General features: G+C 35.0%; 2 protein-coding genes across 4 annotated transcripts; one reads left to right on the forward strand and one right to left on the reverse strand.

Annotated features, from left to right (window-relative positions):
* Positions 1 to 1,827: 1,827 nt before the first annotated feature.
* Positions 1,828 to 7,851, reverse strand: LOC144839445 (CDP-diacylglycerol--glycerol-3-phosphate 3-phosphatidyltransferase, mitochondrial-like). Of its 3 annotated transcripts, XM_078694802.1 has the most exons (11): positions 7,779 to 7,851; positions 6,637 to 6,829; positions 6,192 to 6,269; positions 5,558 to 5,841; positions 4,681 to 4,862; positions 3,541 to 4,272; positions 3,269 to 3,510; positions 2,847 to 3,006; positions 2,666 to 2,731; positions 2,346 to 2,428; positions 1,828 to 2,069 (listed from the first exon to the last, which is right to left on the reverse strand). In XM_078694802.1, coding segments are annotated over exons 1-11 (2,142 nt in total). In that variant the 5' UTR covers positions 7,781 to 7,851; the 3' UTR covers positions 1,828 to 1,949. The 3 variants fall into 3 exon arrangements, with proteins under 3 accessions (XP_078550928.1, XP_078550927.1, XP_078550929.1); XM_078694801.1 differs by having other exon boundaries at positions 3,269 to 4,272; XM_078694803.1 differs by having other exon boundaries at positions 3,269 to 4,272; positions 7,738 to 7,779.
* A 2,014-nt stretch (positions 7,852 to 9,865) lies between these two features.
* Positions 9,866 to 18,945, forward strand: LOC144841110 (uncharacterized). The gene is made up of 11 exons (XM_078697299.1): positions 9,866 to 9,932; positions 10,326 to 10,500; positions 10,970 to 11,271; positions 11,553 to 11,686; positions 13,030 to 13,201; positions 13,394 to 13,513; positions 14,718 to 14,960; positions 15,298 to 15,639; positions 16,097 to 16,471; positions 16,983 to 17,177; positions 18,020 to 18,945. Exons 1-11 carry the CDS (start codon positions 9,866 to 9,868, stop codon positions 18,097 to 18,099), a joined length of 2,205 nt encoding a protein of 734 aa, XP_078553425.1. The 3' UTR covers positions 18,100 to 18,945.
* Positions 18,946 to 24,876: the final 5,931 nt, after the last annotated feature.

The following is a 24,876-nucleotide window of genomic DNA, read 5'->3' on the forward strand; positions in this document are numbered from 1 at the left end:
AAGGGACAGAATCTATGTTGATGGATAACATGTTATGAACAATACAGTTATTGTTTGGGTTTTGGTGCAAGGTTTATTCAACTGCGATGCTTATGCATTATTTAACTTATTAAAAGAAAATATTAAATTTTATTGTACATTACTTTTAAAAACTATTTTTGTATTAAACTAAAAATCAGTCCTGTGAAAGAAATTCTGAAAGCTTTTAAATTAACTATAAAATATTACTTTATTCTTGGTAATAATTTTAGTTGTTAAGGTTGAGGATGTGTTTTCCCGATTCCATAGAAACCTTTATTATTACACGGTTGGTAATAGGGACTTTCATTATAATAACATAATTTATTGATCATACTGTTGTATAAAAATAAATGTGTATATAGCCAGTGAATTATGTTTATAGTTTTTAGTTATAAAAAATAAGATCTACACTTTTTTTATAATGTAAATGTAAAAAAGACATTTTGGATTGTATCATGCCTTCTTGCATGCCGTTAACATACTGAAGATAAGATTTATAAAGCGTTCAAATCCACAAAGTGCTCAAGGCGCTTGTGAAAACCATGAAAAATACTAACCTTGAAACTAAAAACAAAAAAAATTTGGCAAAAAAAACAACGGAATAAAAGCAGAACAATCGAACCCACATCACTGCTTCCGTTTACCAGCAATTTAAGGTGCACACACCTGCCAGTACATTACTCACAGGTGTTCTCAGTAATGTGGGTATCTAGCTAAACAATAACCTTACAAATTTCCAAAGGCAGCCGACAGCAGATGTGTCTTAAGCGCACTCCTGAACACATCAGTAGACTTGCTAGATCTAATATGGGATGGTAATGCGTTGCAATTCAACAGCAAATGACCTATCACCCCATGAATGCCTGGACCTAGGCACAATAAGCTGTTGCAGACTACTAGACCTAAGATTCCGAGCAGGCGTATGCCTGACCAGCAAATCATGGAGGTACTGCGGACCTTCACCATTTAATGTCTTGAATGTTATAAGTAAAATCTTGAAAATTATTCTATATGAGACCGGCAGCCAGTGAAGGTCTTTCAAAATCGGAGTGATGTGATCAAATTTCCTTGTTCCAGTTATGATTCGAGCAGATGTATTCTGTAACAGTTAAGGCGATGTATGGATCCCTTAGGAATACCATAAAGAAGAGAATTTCCAAAATCAAGGCAAGACGTCACAAATGCATGTATGACTTGCTCGGTTGCCTCCCTTGAAATATACCTCCTTATCCTTCTAATATTTCGAAGATGATAGGTTGATCTACTGCGTGGTATTGGCACAACGCAGCGACTTATTGATGCAAAGTTCTGTATTGCATAATCACAAGTGGGAACCAACAATGCTACAGTGCTGCAAATATCGTAGGTCGGGTGGAAACGTCGGTCGGTCGGTAAACACTAACTCAAATTTGCGCACGCGACTCCAGCCATGTATATGGCCTTGTTTTGTCAAACTAACCTAACTGAGCAGCAGCACTTGGATTGTTTGGTTAGATTTACCAAGAGGTTGTGGAATCACCTCCAGTCAAATCCTTCAGTCATGCGCACTTGGATTGTTTGGTTAGATTTATCGAGAGGTTGTGGAATAACATCATCATTGACAGATTGGGTTCATCATGAAATCTTTGACACTCATACTTGATCTTGCAACCCAAGCGAATTTCACTTGGTAAGTTTCAGTTCACACTGAACTTTTTCTGTTGAAAGTAACTGTAAGCTCAGTTAGTTTTATTGAAGGAGCAGTGTGAAATTAGGCTTATTAAGCAAATGAACACAATGATCAACTTTTACACAATACAAGGAAAGTACTGTCAGTATATTTAATATAATTTAAGAGTGGACGTAATATTTAGATTCATATCAAAATAATTTTACTACAGTATTTTAACGGTGGGTGGCCAGTTTAGTTTTATATTTTGCTCTTTTCTTCAAAAAAAGTTCTTGATAATAGGTACAATTAATCGCACCCACAGAGGTTCTTTGCGGTCAGGTTCATCAAATGTGGCTTCAGATACAGGTTTTGACTTTGTGAAGAGGCGAACATGCTCCTGTTAAAAAAGAGGAAATATGGCAAGGTATGAGGAACTATTATATGTATGAATATAATCATGCCATGATACTACTGTACACTTTCTTTGACTAGATTTTGTCTATTTTTCAGTTTTTACTGCAAAACTGCATCTTACAGCCTGTAGCCTTTATAAATGGCAAGTCTAGCATGTGCTTGGAACCATTACAGTGATATGTGATAGCGATAATAATGGTAATTCATCTTAATATGTATTTTATCTGTAACATGTACGCGATACTATTGACATTTGTACCTCATGGAGTTGTTGTTGCAGGCTATTGTTTTCCGTAACTAGTGCCAATTGAGCCTCTAAGTCACGATGAACAGACCGGTAACCTGCAAGGTAAATATAGGATTACTTTGTATATTGATATATGATGCAGTAATTTGTAACTATAGGCTTGTCTGTGTTGTGTATAACTGATGGCTGACACCTACAGGGGGATTACCACCTATCTGATAGGACAGTGATTAATTCACTATTGGTAATCCTTGGCCACATTGCCTAAAGACATAAAATAAAAAAATACTGTTACCATTTATCGAGTACAGTACTTATGTTTAAATTCTTACCAAAGTTAGGAGAACCAATCAGAACCAGTGATGGCAACGCCTGCCTGTTGATACAGATCCATAAACCTAACCAACAACAAAAAATTGAAAATGCTTTTAATCCAACAATAAGTGTATACAAAAATAGCAATTACTGCAGATGACAGACATGGTCCAAGAGGGACTAAAGAGTAAGTCTTGCCTTTAGCATGAAATGTCCATTTGTCTTTGTGGTACTCAAAGAGCTTGACCCTTGCTAATTGACCAGCTTTCTTCATCCTGTTGTAGAAATTCCTAGCAATGAAAGTGTAAGCATCTGGTATGTATCCAGGGAAGCCTTTGGCTTTGTAAAAACCGTTTACCTGCAAACATAATAAATCAAGTGACTAAATACAACAAATATTACATTGTTGGGAAGCTGGTCTCTTTCCCTGTTTACAAGACAAACATATTTTTATTTAACCTAGAGGGTGGCCCTGAGCAGCATGCTGACAATCTGGCCCTCAAACATACGAACAAGATGCTCTACACAGCTTATTAGAATTCTTTGGGAGTAAAATCCAGACATCTGACCAGTAGTGGAAGGATCATGGTACATTTTACTGTTGTTTTCTTTTCCCTTACCTGTGGTGATGCCATTAGTATATGATACGCTGCAGGTGAGTTGGTGATCAGGTCCAAGTATCCCTCCACTAAGTTGAAGTATCCAGATGCCAGCACACATGTGCTGTCCTCTCCCGATGTCTTCAGAAGTTTCTCGGTAACTTCCTGGTCAACAGTAATCCCTAACGGTTCCATTTGAATAAGTGGGTACAACCAGGTGTCGACAACACCATCTGTAACCTGGCTACCTTCACTTTGACCACCTGTGATGTGTGAAGCTTTGTCCTCTCCACCTGTATCTTGTTTATTTCCAGTTGAATCACTTGCCATTGCATTTTTATTCAATTGATAGGAAATCCCTGGGTTTACCAAACCAGTATCGGCAGAATCAATAGTAAAATTGCACTGATGAGGTTCATTGAATTTATTGCATACGGAGTCATTATGAGCAGTGTCCTGGCAAGGTGGATGTTTGTGATTTCTTATCCCATAAATACAATTTGATGAATCCAAGCTATTCGGTGGTTTTGAATAAGAGGTATGTTTCAGTTTGCTAGATGAGGTAGATGCGTTTTTCTTATCACTAAAAATATTCAGAGCTAGATCACCTGTGTGTACTATATTTCTACCCATGAAATTACTTCCTTTTATATTCGAACCAACTGTACATTCTTTATTATCACTATTAGTTAGTTGATTTTCTAACAAATCCAATAATTTCAATTCTTTTTCTGAATTACTTTTTGTATGATTGGCAGTGTTACTAAATTCTTGGTAGTTACCAGAAATAATGGCAGTATTATTAACTTTTGTGAAGTCTTGAGAAATTGAAGAAAAGTTTCTAGACATGATACTTTGCTTGGAAGGAATAGATTTTGATAAATTTGTTAATTTCTCTGTGATTTTGTCACCTAGGTCATAGTTTTCTTGAGTAGGGTGAAGATGCCCTCCAGTATTATCCGGATTTGGGTTAATCACAGATTTGACAAGTTTTGAGGCTTCTGTTTTGAATGTTTTAAAATTGCCTGAAAAAAAAAAGAATATCAAAAGGTAATACTGTAAAATATTCTTATTGCTTACAATTTTTCATTTTTTATATTAAAAATGCATTGAAAAATAAAGGGGACTACCATGATTTTTTTTAAACGGAGAAGCGCCCTGCATACAGTCAACTGTCCCAATAAGGACACTCTTGCGCTAGCCTAATATATTTCCAGAATGTGTAATGAAAAAAAATATTTGATACCTTTTGGGAGAGTTTTCAGAGAGTCTGGTATTAGAAGAGTTGACTGCACCAGCATTTATTTCATTTACTAGTTTTAGTTTAGATATACAGTAATGGGAAAGTTTATGCTAATCTAGCACTACATTCTTTTTATTTTTCATGCTAAAGCCCAATAAAACTTTGAAAATTATCTACTTATAATTACTACCTTTGAAAGGATGTATTTGAAAGCTTGGGTGAAGACTAATTGAATTATCTGCTTCAAGCTGCAGCGAGAAATTACTAATTGTTGAAACAAGATTAGCAAAGAAATTACTGACATTGGGAACGTCCTTAAAGAGAATGTAACGATCTTGCCTGTTGGTGAAGTAGTCATTGCTTAGGTTTGCTCTGCAAGATTAATAGCAAAAAAGCTGTTTGATATATAGATGATTACAGTACCACTGGTATATAATACTGTACTAGTATAAAGCTCTGTCTACACTATCAAACTTTATGTGACAAAACAATGTGATGTGCCCATAATTATATGGACTTGATGTCATATCACTACCATATTTAGGCTCATCATACTTTTGTTGTCAAACTAGTTTGATAAGCATCACACTGGCATGAGAGGGACCTTCAAAAGTAGATTCTGAAGCATGGATTGGATTTCATGTGTACTGCTTTCTAAAAGCTATATTTCTTGGCAACAATTTGTACTGTATTTTTATTGCCTGTTCTTTATAGAACTACTATATTAGTTTTATGTTAGTTTTTTGCAGCACCTTAATATTTGCGAATAGAGAACAGGCATAAACCTGTCCTGATTGGTCAGTTAAAAAAGCTTACACATGCACATTTCCATAGTAATCATATACACTGTTTTGATTGCCTGGTTTATGGCATACAAGAGTTAGACCCTGTTTGCTTTACTGTCTTTACTCTCCATTAATTAGTTAATTTGTGTTTGTGAGGGGTTTACCTGTTGCTATCTTCCAGTTGTGAGAGAACCAATCACAATTCGGTTGATGCCTGTTCTCTGTGTACCTGAAATTTCTATGATTCTACTACATGCTGGAAATTTCACACAATACACTTACCCACTCATAATTAGACTATTATCATATAAATAAACTTTTAAATGTGATAGACCGATAACCTCGTTATAACGTTCTGGGATCAGAGCACGTAAAATTCCTCGCAAGTTGGGCGTGTGATACAAGGCTACCTGTGATGTATCCCGATAACGCTCAAGTAATGGAAGGAGTAGCGTGCGTGAATTTGTAACACCACGTGAACCTCTTGTGTAGTCTAAGAGCACTTGGACATCAATCGGTTCACCGTATGAATTTGATGCTAAACATCGCGATAATAAACTATCGATCTGAAAAAAAAAGGTACAAAATAATGTTGCTAAAGGTCTGTGACAAAAGTGTTACTTCAATAATATCTGCATGTAAATCTGTTTTGCTGTACATATTTAACTCTCCAGACCAACATGTTAGGCCAGCCTAAAGGCAAATTTACACAGACAAGAAGGAAACTGCATAGCTTGTCCCATGTGGAAACTGCATAGCTTGTCCCATGTAGAACCTATATCTATCCTGAGTGGAAAATGTCTGTCTGTTCTGCGTTGTGTGTAAATGGAATAACATAGAATCTATATTTTTATTACCATTCGTCTGAGTAAATTGGCCTTTGGGAGGTTGGCTGTATTGCTATTGAAATACTTACCAATGCCCTTTCCATTGGACCTTCACCAATATATAAAGAGGCTAAAACAACTCGTTTGTGTGCAGTTTCAATTCCATTCTGTTGAGTTAATTAATAAAAGACTGAATAAGTAACTACATTTTCCTGCTGTCTGATATACAAATAAAAGAAAGTACAGTAATTACAATATTGATGATAATAAAAACATAAGAAATTAGTAACTTGTCCATTCAATATAAATATGAATTAACCACAGTATTGACTCTCTACATATCAAACTTTATGTGCCAAAAAAATGTGATGTGTCCATATATGGACATGATGATGTCATGGCTACTCTCTACCTTATTTGGGCACATCACACTTTTTTTGTCAATCTAGTTTAGACAGCGGAGGGGTGGACCAAAAGTCTATACTGTATACTATAATAGATCTAAATATACCAACTGCGACAAACAGTATATACCTTTAGAGTGTCATAAAATTGTTGTGGCCCGTCCAACACAGAAACATTTTGCCCTTTTATGCCAAAACATGGGGCATGGTCTTGGAGCCATCTGAACCTCTCTCTTGCAGGCAATGACCCTAAGCATCGTACAACTCTTGTTAGTGTGTGTCGAGTTGATTTATGAATGGAAATTAGTTGTTTACAAGATAACCTGCCATTTAAGAATCAAAACTTATTTTAAAAACATTTAAAAATGTAGTCTCTTTGCAAAAATAATTCTTAATTATTTTAATGTCACCACTTTGACCAAAAATTGGATCGAAAAGAAAATGTATTTACTTAAAAAACTTTAATTTAAAGCAAAAAATAGTCAAATTGGTTGAATTTAACCATTAATATTTTGTCATTTTATAAGTGAAAACATTAATTTTTTTCGTTTTTTTTTCTACAGAAGTGATTAACTTTACCAAAACTACAAAATAATCTATTCAACGTCTGATTTTATTAATCTTCTTTTTCATGCTTTCTGGAGGACAATACATCTTTAAACATTCTTTTACAATAACCTGAAATACAGTAGGTCTATTACTATATTATTTAGCGTTTTTACACCTACATCACAAAAACACACTAACTAGGCCTAGGCCCATATAATCTTACATGACAAATTAGTAGGCCTATTAATTAAATAGCATAGGTATTAATAAAGCCTGTCACACATCACAACAGTACAGCAGTAACAATTTTTCATTTATTTATGTTTGATATTATAATTATTAAATCAACAATTATAAAAGCAATATTAATTATCATATTGCCCATTTAAAAAAATTTAAATCATCAGTGAAAATCTAACAATTATTGATTGAAGCATAGAGATATTAGGCTATATCTCTCTATGATTGAAGTAGGCGGACACTTAGGCCTTACATGTCTTTCCATACACCGCCGGGTAAACTTCAATTCACCCGTGGACGTTTATCAAGCCGACACTGAGATGGTTGGCCTAGGGCTAGGCCTAGGCCTAGACACTTGAGAACATTTCAGTCTAAAGAAAAGCTTAATTTTCTCTACATTTTTAAGGCACATATTTTTTCAAAACAGTTTAGTTTTGCATACTGATCAGAAAAAATAAGTAGTCATTATAAAAGCATACAAACATTTTATACAGGGAGAGAGTGATTAGTCCTTGGAACCTCCACACACCATGTTGTTTTTACGCCGCTAACGTTTCCTGGCTGTCTGTTTTGTACAGTAAGTTCCGTTAACTTGTGGAAAAACGCGTCGTAATAACGCGTCGTAATTGAAACTTCTACAATTAATTCAATAATTTAATTTATTGATAACTTTTTACCAAATGATGAAACCACCAAATAGAAAACGAGTAGATAGTGATACTGTGGCGAGAATGTAGACTACATCTTACAAAATCAAAAAAGCAAACTTGTTTTGAGACTAAAGAACACTTTTACTTATATAAATGCCAGGCTATACACGGGCCGTGGTATGGGGAGCGGTTTTTAATCTTTATTTTAAAGAGTTTATTTTTAAATACATGGTTAATATAATAAAAGTACTTTATCTTTTACCATGAGATATAATAAGCCGTTAAGTCTGATTCTCTTCTTTAAATATTGTCATGCAATGAATAGGCTATCTCGATCATTGCCAAACTATCCCTATAAACTACGCACTTGAAGTTCAATTGTAGGTTGTTGGGTGTCCCCACACATAAAACTAACGAATCATATCCATAATTGACCTGGGTCAGTAAATTACAATGAACAACCAATACCGTAATCGGATTTTATCAAAAAAAGTAAACAGCCTAATTATACATCATTTTACTATGTAAACTGTCACCGCCCAAGTTATATGATAAGACACTGCCTTCATCTCGACCTTCGAGCCTATATCTGGACAGTTGACACTAATAGGTGATTGATTAATACATGTCATGCACAACATAATAATAATTTTCCATTCATCTTCCACAACTTGTGTGTGTATGACTGTGGATTCATTTATTTTCCCGTGAATAAAGTTTTTATCAAGAAAGAAAAACTATCCTATAGTTTCATTCTAGAAACGTTGTAATAAGGTAGGAAATGCCATACTGTTTTATTATTTTTAAACAATAAAGATTAATTAATATCAACTGAAATCGTGGCTTCAGGCTGGTTATTCGGATACAACCAATGTGGTATTGAAATTGCATTAACTTTAACGATCCGGAATCGTCATCGAAAAATAATTGTATGATTGTGGAATCATTTAAGTTCGCGTGAATAAAATACTTAGCAAGAACGAAAAACTATGTAGTTTCAGAAACTTTGTAACAAGGTAGGAAATGCCTTACTGTTTTATTCATTCACATATTATTTAGTCATCGTTTATAACTTTACAATTACAGTATATAATTGACGGCAAGGATCCTGCATAAAGAAGTATTAATATATCAATTGAAATCGTGGCTATACCGATAGTGGTATTGAAGCTGCATTAACGGAATCGTCATCGAAACCGTTAACAAAATAAAATCCGTTATATATGGTTTTTCAATATAAATAATAATTCAGTGTTGAATATATTTTAGATCTATATCTAAATTACATAAGTAAATCCAAGGACAAGTTACTTTTGGTATCATCAGATGCGATTATTAGAATTGCTGCTTGCCTTTGGTGAACTCGCTTTTGTTGCGTGTACGTCATTTTGTGTTGCGATTCTAGTAGGAACTAAGCCTGTGAAACTCCGACTAAAGAGTCGAATCTTTACCGGCGGTCGTAATAATTTCTGCACAATTCAACACGTTTACGCTTTTTCTTAAGCTCTGTCACAATATCAAACGTTATGTGACAAAAAAATGTGATGTGCCCATATATGGACATGATAATGTCATATCACTACCATATTTGGGCATATCACTACCACATTTGGGCACATCACTTTTTTGTCCAACAACTATAGTTCGATAGTGTAGACCGAGCTTGATGTACTAAACTTGTACTTAACTTGTCCTATGAAATTCAATCAATGTGATGCGTCACAATGTTATTAAAATACTATATCAATTTTCAAATTATTCTACTTAACGAGTTTTAAATGTTTTATTTACTGTATATCATTCATTTCACTATATTCTTCAACTAACAAAATCAGAAAAAAAAAGATTTATTGTCGATGTATGTCTTATCTAAATCTATCAGATCCACTCGAAATCGCAAGATATAGGCCTAGTTACAGTATGTGGTTTGTAAAGTTGTGTTTGGTAGCTTTGATCTTCGCCGTCAATACTGAGGGTCATGGTTCAGGTAGGTTTTATTTTTAACGATAAAAAACGTTTGATTTTTTTATTTGGTGTCAGTCCGACTTAAAATAATTAATAATGTTAACCAATTTTATTTTTGCTTTTGTTCACCTTTCTTGCCTGTTGTTGTTTTCTGACTAGGCTAGGAGGCACCGGATCCCTGAAAAGATCAAGACTTAACCGATGCTAACTGGGGTACTTGCATACTGATTCCCAGTTAGCGATGATGGTGTATCCCCATACTCCGGTTTGGGTGCTAGCTTGGTGTTTTTGTCTTTTTGTTCTCTTCCTTTTGGTTTCCACTCTTTCTCTTTATTGTCGAGCGCATATTATAGACGTCGTTTATTTGCGCTATATAAATCTATCTATTATTAATTAAAGATCATTTTTACTATAGATTTGAGTACGTGTGGAAAAGTAAAAGACCTCGACCCAGAGACATTTATCGTTGGTGGCTCAAAAGCTCAAGATGGCGAGTGGCCATGGCAGGCCGCGCTCTTTAGGGCAGGACGTCGAATTTGTGGAGCTTCTCTTGTCCATCCGGAGTGGATACTAACCGCTGCACATTGCATGTAAGTATTAAAACTACGATTTTACTAATGTAGGCCTACTGGTATTCAATTTAACAGCTCTTTCCCACATTGTTGGTACAAATTCATAAACTGCGGTACTCAATAGACTGTTTAGGCCATACACAAGACAAAAATATGGAATATTCATTACGATACGACGCTATTCCGAACTTACTTCTGTGTACTTTTGGAGTAAAAGTCGATGGCTAAATTCTACATATGCTTCCTGAAGTTTTATATTTTTAAAAATGGCAATTTTTTAATTACTCCGAAATTAATTAAGGTTGAACACGCCAATCTTCGATAAAGTTTAATAACATTTCCTATAGTAAATACGCACGTGTCATACGCAAAGCAATGTTAAATATCTTGTACCGGTAACTTTAAACGGTTAGATACAATATAGATATTACTGACACTGAAACAATTTGTACATTTAATATTGCTTTCGTTTATTTATTTTTTTCAGTGATGTCGTCACTAATCCATCGATGTTCCAATTTCTAATGGGAGTTAACAAATTAAATTCCTCACTAAAGATCGAGGACTATGACGGAAGCACAGCGCAGCGGAGAAATGTCACTGGTGTATTTGTTCACCCTGAGTATCGTCCGTATAGACACGATCACGATATTGCCCTTCTCAAACTTGAAAGTCCATTTGATATTACTAGTGATTACGTCACTACTATTTGTATTCCATCTCATGACGCAACGTTTAAAGATGGTGAAATGTGTACAGTTACAGGCTGGGGTTCAACAAGCTTCGGAGGTAAATCATTTAAGATTGGTTCCCACTATTAGAACGCAATGCAAGGACGCAAGCCGCAATGCAGGCGCTTGTGATTGGTCAATTCGCTTGCGTTGCGGCTTACGTCCTTGTGGGAACCAAGCTTTATATGTGATTGTGAATATTCTTTATCCGCGTAAAAGGGCACAAGCTGTATTTCGTGCTGGACGTATTCTATTCACTGCAGAAAATGTCATCTTGCATTGCCATACATATTGATACAAACTGAATTCAACGATTTATATAATTATTAACTTTTACAGGAAGCCAAAATCCTGATCTATTTGAAGTCGAAGTTCCGATTGTCAATCAAGACGAATGCGTAGAGAACTACCAGCCGTCGCCGATTACAGACGGCATGATCTGCGCAGGCAAGACCGGTTTAGATTCTTGTCAGGTAATGCAGTGCGGTATTCCCCTTTAGTTCCCTTCCCCTAACCCAGCAGTGCATTATGCATGGTGACTATGAAAGTAGCATGGGTATCTTTTACATCCAGTACTGTATATAGGCTATTGTATAGGTGACGTGTCACGTGATAGTCTAAAATACCCGCGGATGTTCATTTTTTATTTTATTTATTTATAAACATATTTCTACTGGATGACAATATCAACGTTGTCCCACAAAGGGGACATTGTTGTCTTTCAAAAGGTCCAGCATAAAACATAACAACATACATAATTATATAATAAATACATAGTTTCTTAAAAAATGTTAAAATTAAACAGTCTAAAATAATACTAAAATGTGAGAACCATAAAGTTCATGTTCATGGTAAATCATGTGGAACATAATTTTTTAATGAAACCTAAATTGCGATTTCTAGTGGTTCTCACTTGGACGCAAGTGATTTGACCAATCACAAGCGACAGTTCGGTGCTCATCGCGTCGTGATTGGTCAAATTAACTTACGGCGCGTTTATGTCGTTGCGTTGCGTCCAAGTCGGAACCAAGCTTAAAGCTTGGTTTCCACTAGCGACGCAACGCAAGGACGTAACACAACGTAAGTGATTTTACCAATGACGAGCGATCGATTATTCTAACAGTGGCTTGTCATTGGTCAACTCGCTTGCGTTGCGCGTACGTCCTTGCGTTGCGTCTCTAGTCGGAACCAAGCTTAACACGCAGTCAAACCCGATATACATTATACAATGGGCTTTTTCTTTTTAAATTAAAATATAATTTTTTTCTATACTAACATTCCTGCGGCTTTAGGTTATTATGATAAGTTATTTCTTCATTCTTCCACATTTAGTTGTTACCAATGCTTTTATCAAAATAACAATGATCCGGAAAAATTATTATTTGAGTGTAAGCCACGTTTACAAATGTCTATTTTACCTAATTTTATTTTATTTTCAGAGTATATTAAGTACAAAAGTTGAAAATTCGTAAATAGATATCAGGGTACTTGACTATGAACCTAAGCACTATCTAGACATCCCTACCATCAAAACATTACATGTAATGGAAATGAATAATTTCAAAAGTGCCTTAAATAATCCGTTAAATATACAATATACGCAAACAGTAATTATTAATGTAACGTATTTTTATTTGAATAATACTAATATAAATACTAAAATATTACATTAATAATCGGAAAGCTAAATCATATTGTCATTTTAGACACCAGTGAGAAGGTACATATAGGCCTACACACTACTACGGAACAAGTGTAGATGTAGATTAAAGAATACTATTTTATAATATAATATTTACCTAATTATAATTTCTAGGGAGACAGTGGTGGACCTATGGTTATGAAGGACGGCGATAATTGGGTACAAGTTGGCGTAGTGAGTTGGGGACAGGGTTGCGGGTTCGAATCATACCCAGGTGTTTACGCTCGAGTCACCTACTTCGCCGATTGGATCAACCCAATCTTCCACGACGGAGAACCAGACAAATGTAAGTGTTTATTCATTTATATTTTATGATAACAACCTTTCCCCAGTTAAAGATGTATTGTCAAAGTGGATAACTATTATGTTACATTAAAATGGCATATTCAACAACAAAATGTTTAAGAATTATTTTTCAGGAGGACAATACATCTTTAATTTACAAGTCATGACATGATGTATTTTATTTGACTTACAGTAAATGGTACAGAGTGCAGTGAAGGAGAATTTTTATGTGAAGGAGGTTCCTGCATTGAATACGCTTCTAAATGTGATGGCTCAAACACGTGTTATTTTGCCACAGATGAACGTTATTGCAGTGAGTATAATAGTTCCATGGTAATAACCACCGTTACTGGTTCAATCATCCCCTCATCAATTGTCTCAGCATCAATATTATTATATTGAATCATACAGACTCCATTACAAAATGATGGAGATCTTGAGATGATCTGATACCGGTGTCTTTTTATTTTTTTATTTTTTTGTGTTTTTTATTTAAACTTGTTTTTTCTTATGTGATGCAATTGATTTTGTAACTATGGACGTACGTATCCGAAATAAAAGTAAAATGAATGAATGAATTATATCGTCATAAACAATGATTATTATTATCATTACATTTGACACTGGAACCTAATAATAATTGACCGAAGGAAATTACTTTCTCGTATCATAAACTTGAATATTTACTTGTTCATTACAATGCTGTTAGACTAAGAGAAATATGCCGGATCACCTAACTCGTCATGGTGACGAGTTCATATTTTTGTTTTCTGCCATTGTTATCTTTGTCATTCCTGATAAATAATCTATATTACTAAACATGATCATCATTTACATCATTATTCATCATTATTGATATCAATAAGTTATTAGGCTCCTCATCATCTTCTTATATTGTTTGAAGGTTTGCATGGCGAAATCAAATGTTGATGTAAAGTTTGCGAAGTTTCGATGCTTTGAGTGATCGTCCTCAGGAGTGATAAAGAAGAAAAATGTTCACACCTATCAGAAACAGTGCTCTTCTATAACTAGTTTCAACCCATCCCACAGTGTGAACTTGCCATTGTTTTCAGCTTTCACACCAGTTCCACCCCGTTCCACTTATATTCGCAGTTTCCTGGACTTTCTGATTCTCACTCCTGAGAACGATAAAAGCATATTGATCGGAGCGTCGAGAAACTCAACAATTCTTTGCAGAACTAATATACGTGGTGACGTACCGCAAATGTTATACATACTGGACTCCATCGTAGAAGACCTGATTATTATCGTTATCTTTTTTTATCAACAATATTATTCTAATTATAATATTCATCATCATTGTCATCATCTTTCATTAAGCGTCGTCGTTGTCATCAGCGTCGCCGACATCGCGTCATCACTTTCATAATTGTTATCATCATTTATGTCATCGCCATCATCGTAACCGAAACACGTCGCTTATCGTCGTCTGTCGCATCATCATAGTTGCTGTACGTATTTTAAGGTAAATCTTTGTCAACAAATCATTATTTCAGATACATACGAAAGATACTTTGATTACAAAATAGGAGTAAAACTTACAGTCTCAACTCCCGTCGATGCGGCCAGTCTGAATGAATGTGCTCAAAAATGTCTTGAATATGAGGATTTCAATTGCATCCAATTCGACTTCTTTGATGAAACAATACCGAAATGTAAACTCGGTAGCAGTCTAGATACCAATGAGGTAAACAATGATGACGACACTTTAATGCACTTTGAACTTCAATATTTCAAAGGTTAGTTGTATAAACTCATTACATTTGCCTAACACGTGATGCGCGTGTAATAAAATTAAAAGTGTACCGGGTATGTAGGCCTACTACAGAATTGATACTTTGTCTCAGACTTTCCTTTGAAATGCCGTGCGGCTCGTCTAAAGTATTTCTTAGAACCCTATAGAGGCAAAGTGCATAATATAATAAAATATATTTCTTTACAAGACAAATCCGTCATCTGTATCATGATTTAGCCAAAATATTTTTGAAAGAAAAAACCCGAGACATGGAAATGAACGACTTCATCAGTTATGAGCTTATTTACCTGTATTTTGTTATCAAACTAATTCATATTTAGGCGATGGTAGCGTCCTTACTCAAAAGAGCGGAGCAATCGCCTCACCAGCCTGGACATCGTCAACGTCAGTCGGACCATGGTACTCCTGGATTATTCAAATTAATCCTATGTCTGTAAATGCGATTGACATTGATTTCGATGTTGTATCTCCGTCAACAAGCGAATGTAGCGGCAAAGAGAATATGATTATCGTACGAACCGGAAACGAATCAAATTCAAAACCAGTAGAAGCCAGCTGTATTGAGATGATGGAATCTATAAGAGTGGATGGAACAGAAGCTAGGTTAGATTTCTATACAGAAAATACCACTAAGTACAAGTTCCTTGCATCGTATGACGCCGGTAAGCACGATTTTTTGCTAAAACTCTGTAAACTTTATGTGACAAAAAAATGTGATGTGCCCATATATGGATATGATGATGTCATATCACTACCATATTTAAGCATATCACTACGATATTTGGGCACATCACACTTTTTTGTCAAGCTTACTAGTTTGATAGTGTAGACTAACCTTAAGCCTCATGTTAAACTGTGAAATTGGAATTCTAAGCAAATTAACAGGATGTTTTAATCAGTAAACCAGAAGTAGCAGCCCTATAGTAGGGCCTAAGCCTACAAGCCCTAGTGCTTAAAAACCGGTGTTAACGGATAAAATTGGGTGTTACAGACTTAATGGGTAGGCCTAAATCAAACTCGTTTTTAATCTCACGTCACAAATATAATTTTATTCAAATAAATCATACCAATTATGTACCTATTTTTGCTTATATCAATATTTGTAATTTTTTTTAATAGTATGGTCGTGTGACAATATATTTACTGAAGAAGGAATAGTGACGTCACCCAAATACCCAGACAATTATCCCAATGGCGCCACCTGTAGAACGCTCATCGAAGCACCTGAAGGAATGACCATACAATTACAGATAAACGATTTCAACCTCGAAAAAGACGGTGATGTGATCGGAGTTTGCGAAAGAGACTTTGACACGCTAAGTATTTATGATGGAAAAGATGATAACACTGAAGACATGGAATGGTATGGGGAGTACTGCGGCAATATGATCAATAAGACATTTATATCCAGTTCAAATTATACGTATCTTGTTTTTAAGTCCGATTCAAGTGCAACTGAGAAAGGCTTTAAGGCAACCTTTACATTTCTTACAGGTACAAATATCAAAACAACTTTAAATATAAATAACTATAACAATAGTGCATCGCGTCGAGTGATACATTTACTTATGCTTGATTCCCACTAGAGACGCAACACAAGGACGTAACGCAAGCGATGGATTATTCGAACTGTCGCTTGTCATTGGTCAACACGTCCTTTGCGTTGCGCCCTAATGGGAACCAAGCTTTACGCCGCTTTTACGTCCTTGCGTTGCGCTTTTCTTATGGCAATCCGTAATTCGTAATCAACATAGCAATCAAAGGGCAAATAAAACGCGCATTTAATGCACAAATGCGCCTTTATTATCACCCACCCACACTCTGGAATTCACTCCCCGCACAAATTAAACACTGCTCTTCTGTTGCCTTATTTAAAAAATTACTCAAAACTTATTTTTTCGACCACTAACATGCATAGCGCCTTTGATTTTGTACCTCGGTCTTCGAATTGACGCTTTATAAATGTATTATAAATAATAATAATATATATAATTATTAATTACAGATGAAATACCAGAACACGAAAAACAGATCAACGAATTGACAGATTCTCTGAATGGTTACAAGTTTGGACTGGCTGGTCTCTTTGTCTTTTGCCTACTATCTATCCTAGTCCTCTCGATGTCTCTCTACACGGTAACTAGTCGAGAGACACAAATGTATGATGAATATAAGGAAGATAAGTTGAAGGCAGAAACCAGTAAGTATTTCAATAGTTAATATTGATTAATTTTTTCTACATGTAGACCTGTGCCTTCTCGACAATTTCCATGATCCAGATGAAAGAGAGAGGAGGGGAGGGGGGGGGGGGGGGGGTGTTGGTAACGCTAGGGGCACGTGATCCCCCTCCCCCTTTTTGACAGCTAAAATGAAATTATGAACTACTTTTTGATGTATGTTTTTGACAGACTATTATTATATTAGCCTATATCTTAATCTGACAATCCCGCAAACTATAAAGACATTTGCTCGTTTTCCGTTGCTGGACCAAAAATTTTGAACAACTTGCCGAGTTACATTAAATATTTGAATGACTATAATCAGTATAAAAAACATTAAAGACTTTTTATTTTACCCAATTATGTGAAGTGCCGCTGAATATGAGCTTATAATAGAAATGTGCGCTATATAAATGTTAATTAATGTTAGCGGCTCTCCCTGCTTCAAAATCATGCATCCGCCCCCTAACAGTGTGAAACGATAAAGGTTTCAATATTCCGCTAAAATAGAGCCAGACTACCTTCCTTCTTCATCCATAGTTCGTGTCTTTGTTAAATTGTCACTTTTCTCCCAGGTGTATAAGTGTGAGGAGATTGTCGTTTCAATCCACTTTAAAATCATAGCAAGTGGCGACATTTACCTCCATGTCTTTTCTTGTATTTTGGAAAGGTTTTGTGGCATTTTTTGATCGGTGCCACGGCACCCAATTTTCTCTTTCTTTTTACTTTTACTAGCTAAATAATAACCAGGACGAAAATGTTCCATCCATGATATAGGCCTTTGTGATTTACATTCCAAAATTTCTCTTTTTTTTTGCTATAGGGTTAGATGAATCTAACAATCGTAATCCAACTATAGAAACTCAAACACCGGAAGGTCAAGTGAACTACGGTCAAGACTAACCCACAAATTAATTATTAATTAGAAAAAAAAAGGTATTATATTATTTCTGTAGTTTTTTAGAACTCTATTCTTATAATCTTTCTACAGATAAGGTTATCATATCAGGGAAGTAAAGAGTAAGATTATAAATTAACTCTTGTACTGTCTTTTTTTTTACAAAAAAAAAAACATTATAATTTATAGGCCTACTGAATATATAGCGTTTCAGAATTTCAACAACACAGCACAAACGCGTCAAATCGAGTGCATACTTTTGTTCGTTACGATAGTTTTATTTGCGTACTACCTGGTAGTATGAACTGAATAATGTACTGTTCACTGTAACCTATATAACATTTTTAAATGTGTAGGACTAAACAATACGTTTGTGAAGATAATAATGTTAATATTCTTCGTTTTTTATATATTATTGTGTAGGTCACATTTTGGATTTACCTCTAAATGCCATTTCGCGTAGATTTACGTAAATTACTAGATGTTAATGAGTAGGCCTACAATAAACCCAGTGATACCCTATCAAATGGACAGCTTGTTGGATCTCTTAAGTGTGTCCCCTTAATTAAAGTTCTACTTGTTGAGTCCCTAAGGGTGTCCCCTTAATAGAAGTTCTACTGTATATTGAATACCGTATGTTTTCTGTATAATTCATTTTGTCTATTCGCCGGATTGTTGTATAGTAAAATAATGCAAGGCAGCGATTACAGCAGCCAAGACATGAGAAGCGTGGAGGACAGACTATATAGATCATATTCTCCGATGGGGAGAGAAGGAATTATACAGTATATATAATGAATGATTGCTAATGAATAATAGCATGGTTTTATGCCTAAATAAAAGTATGGAGCTCTGATGATATTTTTTTCATTTTTATGTTGCTTGTTTTTATTATTTGTAATATCCTACTATACGGTAGGTTACTTTGTTTTTACAAGTAAGACCTAACAGTCGACTGTTTTTAGGTCCAAAAACATTTCTGGCCAACATTTAAGTTAGACGTGGGGAGCTGACATTTTCTGCCACCTAGATATAGAATGTGTTCAAAAGCAAGGTCATGTGACAGAAAGTGACTGTTCTAAATTGTCGTTTTAAAGAGGGAAATGTGACCGAAATTGTTGACATATAGGCTATCGGATTTGTAGGTTTCATCAACTTCGGAATTTTTGTGAATCAATGATTGTGCTATGTTTGATTTAGTAACTTTCAACAAAACCTTTTGAATATTATAATTTCGAAACTGATAACTTGTAACTAAATTGTAATGTTTTATAACTTTTTTTTGGTCATTTTGTCGAGTTCATCGAATTTATCCTTTGTTGAAAAGAAATTGTAAAAGAACCCAAACCAAAGTATGGGGATACACCCTCGTATCGTAGTAGGCCTATACTGCGGTTAGCAAAAGTCAATATGACTATATTATAATAGTATGGGGATACGCCCTCGTATCGTAGTAGGCCTATACTGCGGTTAGCAAAAGTCAATATGACTATATTATAATAGTATGGAGATACGCCCTCGTATCGTAGTAGGCCTATACTGCGGTTAGCAAAAGTCAATATGACTATATTATAATAGTATGGGGATACACCCTCGTATCGTAGTAGGCCTATAACTGCGGTTAGCAAAAGTGAATATGACTATATTATAATAAATAGTACTGTACTAATAAAAGTGTCTAGCATGGATCTCGAGTACCGTACACCAGCAGTCAACTGATACTATGTATCCGTCAATGACGGCCGTGTCTTCAGAAGAAGACGGCTACAAGAACAGTACAGTAACTATAAGTGACAAAGTCCGCATGTAATTAAAAGTAGGCCTATGCTTTCCTGAAATTCATGGGTTAAGGTGGTTAAGTAAAGTAAACACAACATTGCATTGGTACACCGCAAATCTTCATCACTACGTCACAATGACAAACTATATGCCGCAAACAATTGTATTTATAATCGTATTATAATATGAAAATTAAACCAATGGATATCGAGATTAACTAAATGACCGATTGTCTCACACAGCTAAATCACTACTATGGCTGTACACACAGCCTACACATAGTGGTACTCATTACTAGAGCTATTTGTAACGCTGGCCTAACTTTTCACTTAAGTAATTTTACGCTAAGTGAAGTTTGAATAAGGATGGTTATTCGAGTCAGGAATGTGGGCTCTCTATTATGAACTATGAATACGCATTGTTCGTTCTTTCAGGGTACAATATGGGCTTTATTCTCGACCCTTGAACATTATATTGAAACTTCAAGGTCTTGCATTGTAGGCCTACAATGAAAGAAGAACGTCACGCGTTGCTCTGATAAGTTGACAGTTATGTTGATGTTACGAGCAGATATTTAACCATTCAGAGATTCAATTTAGTTTTATTTGGAAAGAATACCTTAAAGTGTATAGTATCATTCTATTCAAACGACTTACTGCAGTGGATTGATTTTTTATCATTATCTTTAGGCCCGTTCTGTTCGCCGCGCCGTGTTCCCCCTTTTCGATTGAAAGCAAAATCCTATTGAGTATAACAGCGTCGTATTTTCCACACAGTAGGCCTAATAAACAGTATCATATATAGAATATTAACGTTTGAATTATATTTACTGTTAATAGCATAACTGCAGTAATGTTTTCTGGTAATCATTGTGCACATTTCTCATATTTTGAATTCCGATCTTTGTTGAACAGGCACTGTAGACAAACACTTACATAAGAGCGATGTATAGAGGACAAACATTAGAGTCAATGGGTTTTGCACCTAAGAAAATAAAGACAAATAATACAATAGATTCCTTCATGACGTTTGTGCCTAAAGACCTAATTGAGGGTCGCAGTAAGTTTAAAAAGTTGTCAATACAAGTACAGTAACAGGATACATTACTACCATAACACATGGGACACTCGCGTGTATTGTTCGAGTAAAACTTTTGAAGGCTACAATTCTTGAATACTTTAGCTATATGATCTTTTTGCATGTAGTCTTAAATAACTGACTAATACTGTAGTAATACTATACAGTACACATAAATCAGTACATTTTTACAAAATCAGGAGAGCTATTATGTTAACATTATATACGCCGCGCTATAACACTCTGCTGCTGCAGTTTCTACTGCTACTACTGCAGCATTACAGAATAGTATAGCCTCTATAATTATAAAGGGCAAAATTCGGTAACTTAAGTTTTTACTCAATGGTATAGAAAGTTGGACATACTTTTGGTAATGATTTTAACCACCTAATTTAATCCCGTTTACTGATTTTAGTTTGACAAGATAAACCTGTGAGACTACATGTATATTATATACTTTTGTTCTTACAATTATTTTATATAATTCTTTTTGATACAATGAATTTGTAGATAGTTTGTTTTAAACTTTATAAATGCATTAGTGCAATCCTCTGCACTGGAACCATTGAGAATTAAACTTATTGTTCAATGCTCATCTACGTAAGCCTCGGTCATGTTTCTCGGTAAGTATTATAGGTTATACACTAATTATTATTTTAAATAAAAGTTTACACAAACGATATATACTATTTCATTTCATCTATATCTGAGTTCGGTGCATTTAGTGCTGAGCCAGCAGCTCTTTTATGTCACTGTTGGTATACAAATAATACAAAACATTTTTTTATGCCTGTCATCTAGAGTTGAACGTGGATTACAAACTAATTCAATTCTTATTCCGCATCGTTGCTCTTTACATTGTACAGTTGCTAGACCGATACAATTAATAGCACTCTTTCCGTTGCTTAACGACTTATATCGCCTTAACACACATTTTACTATTTAGATAAATATATTGTCATTTTTATAGTCTCAAATCTTTTGGTCATGGATGGGTGTCATCATTGTTCTGAGCTGATTTCTGAACTCCTAGTCCTAGTAATGTCAGAATAGTGTCCCATACCAAATAATTTCCTTATATTATAACATGTCAGATATTAGATTAGACTGAACATCATATTGTTCATCGTGATATTTCAAAATACGTGACAAAAACATGCTGATTCACGTAAAAACTCCATATATCATATATATTGTTCCATGTGTAGTCCTGCTACAGAGGTTATTTTGTTCATTACAGAATGTACTTTTATATATGTCAATGATGTGTTAGCATTCTTTGTATATATATCATTAAAAAAAAACATTACAGTATTATTACAAAATACATTTTGTTTTTTGTAAAGCTACTTTTTTGAGTATGTAACAACTCGCCAATTACAGGATTGATAAACTATTTTATAATGTATTGTAGTTAAACTAAGTCTCATTCAGAGGCTTCGGGAGTGGAATTGAAAGAGTCGTGAGTTACAATCCTTGGTAGGCACTAGGTCAGGATTGAAAGGCAAGCACATTAGCCACCAAGCTACAGCTCCACTATTTTTCCTAATTTTTATATTATGTAATTCAACTGATTGTTATAATTACTATATATTTCAATCCATTTGAAAGATAATACATAAATAATTTACAGTATAATTTTATGGCTAAGAATTGACACGATTTTTTATCCTTCATTAAATTATATTTTATTAGCACTTTCAAATTATTAGATAGGGTGGCTATCCAATAGTTATCCCATTGCACCGGAAACTATAATATTCTAGCATTAATTGGTTGGCTGAGTTTAGGTCCATGGAATTAGAATACCTCATCGTTTTCGTATATAATTCGTACTGGAATGTGGTTAACTACGACTTGTTTACGTATTAATAGTAAACAATGATTCAATTTAACTCATTGATAGTAAAAGTATCTTGGTTAACCTCCAGATATTATAGCACAATAGGGGCGTGATCCATATAATAATTCATGGATTATCGTTCCATTTGTAAGCTTGTTGTTCCTGGTACGAAGTTTCTGCTTATGTTGTCCTTAACGCTTGTTTCCTTGTCACTACTATGGGTGCAAACTAAAAGTCTCGGTATAAGGCCTAAAGATTGGATCCCACTTACGTACCGAAAGACTGTAAGTGTACCGCAAGTAAAGCGTGGTTCCCACTAGAACGCAACGCAGCGACGTATTGACGCAAAGTGCTGTATTGGGTAGTCACAAGTGGGAACCGACGACGCAACAGTGCTGCAAACATCGCAGATTTGATTTCACGCAGGCGGGGGCAAACACAATTATTAAGCTTGGTTCCCACTAGAACGTAACGCAAGGACGTAAGCGCAACGCAAGCGTTTTAACCAATGACAAGCGAAGTTATAGACAGTTAGCAATCACAAGCGAATAAGCCATCACTTGTGATTGGTCAATTCACTTGCGTTGCGTTACGTCCTTGCGTTGCGTCGCTAGTGGGAACCACGCTTTAGAAGGGCATTTGCTTACGTTGCGTAGATTGCGTCACTAGTGGGAACCACGCTTAATTTGACCGATCACGACGATGGATCTTCCGAACTGTCGCTTGTGATTGGTCAATGTTATACTACGTCGTTGCGTCCAAGTGGGAATCTTTAGACAAGCGAAAACCTTCGCCTTTTGTCAATAAACCTTACATTTGTATTATTTAAATTTTGTTGATAAATAAAGAGATAATGTATAATTCAATCAAGAGAAAATTTAACATTTGAAATTGAGGTAATGAGTGATTAGTCACAAAATAAACCCCACGCGTAGCGAACTTTCAGAATGTGCCTTTGTCCTTGAATATTTGTTCATAGACCTACAGTACTAAATAATGTACTAATCTGTCTATCAATAACTCCGACGGATTTTTTATTCATAATAAAACAGAAATGGTTGGTGCATGGATGTTACCTGGTACGGTTGCTATATATTTTAATTGAACAACTTTTTATTGAACAATTCTACCGAATCCCATAAATAGAAGCCAATAGATGTTTTTGAATCATTTAAATGCATTATTAACAATTGATTGTGAAATGTATAATATAACAAAGAAAAAAGTGTGAGGTGACAACGCAGGTCTGTTTTTAGCTCGGCAATGTAAAAGGGGTATTCGTAAGTTCAATTTACGCATTTTGCTGGTAAGGTTATATATATATTGCAATGGCATATCTAATCCAAAGGGAATAGCAATTGTACAGTTATAATTACTTTTGTATATTATTTTATTGTATTTCCACACCTTATCCTGAACAAAGAAATCGGAATTTCGGTTTTATTTCATTTATTTAATCTCGGGCCAAGGACCGAGGATGAATAAATGGTCTACGTTTAAAATTGCCATTGGCTATTCAATGATTCGGAAAGTTAGGGTATTCTATTGTATTGAATCAGCATGTAAAACGAGAAGTAGTTAAATGGCATAAAATCATACCATGACGATTGTACGGATGTAGGTCGTGAGAGATAGCGCTAGTAACGTAATCGTGCAATAATAAAGCGTTGTTACCTCGACTACAATATAAGAACGTAGACGTAATGTTACAAGCGAGCTGACCAATAACAAGCGACAGTCCGAATAATCCATCGCGTGTGATTGGTTAAATCGCTTACAACGTCCATGCGTTGTGTCTGTACCAGATGAATTAACCTATTATTATTATTATTTGTTCATTATTTACGTAAATGTTTTCTAAAGAATGTAAAAATTGTATCGGTATTGTTACACATCCAACTGCCGCCCGAGGTTAAGAAGTAGATAATATTATTTTGTTACTGCAACGTCACGACAAATACGTGATTTAAAAACACGTAGGTGTACTTATCAGTTTCAATTCTTTTCTATAAGTCTTTAATACTAAATCATAATGGCGTAGAACAAAGTATTGAGTTAAGAAAATGTCACACCAGAGTACGAA

Source organism: Antedon bifida, chromosome 4 (genome assembly GCF_963402885.1).
Source record: "Antedon bifida chromosome 4, ecAntBifi1.1, whole genome shotgun sequence".
In the NCBI taxonomy this organism is placed as follows: Eukaryota; Metazoa; Echinodermata; class Crinoidea; order Comatulida; family Antedonidae; genus Antedon; species Antedon bifida.

Bases quoted from the DNA above. Each gene is read 5' to 3' on its own strand.
- LOC144839445 (XM_078694801.1), bottom strand. The intron at 5,842-6,191 runs GTAAGTATTTCA...TTTTTTTTTCAG, and splicing joins GTCCAATGGAAAGGGCATTG to ATCGATAGTTTATTATCGCG. The intron at 2,070-2,345 runs GTACAAATGTCA...CTTTTTTAACAG, and splicing joins TGCAACAACAACTCCATGAG to GAGCATGTTCGCCTCTTCAC.
- LOC144841110 (XM_078697299.1), top strand. From the start codon at position 9,866: ATGTGGTTTGTAAAGTTGTGTTTGGTAGCTTTGATCTTCGCCGTCAAT. The intron at 15,640-16,096 runs GTAAGCACGATT...TTTTTTTAATAG, and splicing joins CCTTGCATCGTATGACGCCG to TATGGTCGTGTGACAATATA. The intron at 17,178-18,019 runs GTAAGTATTTCA...TTTTTGCTATAG, and splicing joins TAAGTTGAAGGCAGAAACCA to GGTTAGATGAATCTAACAAT.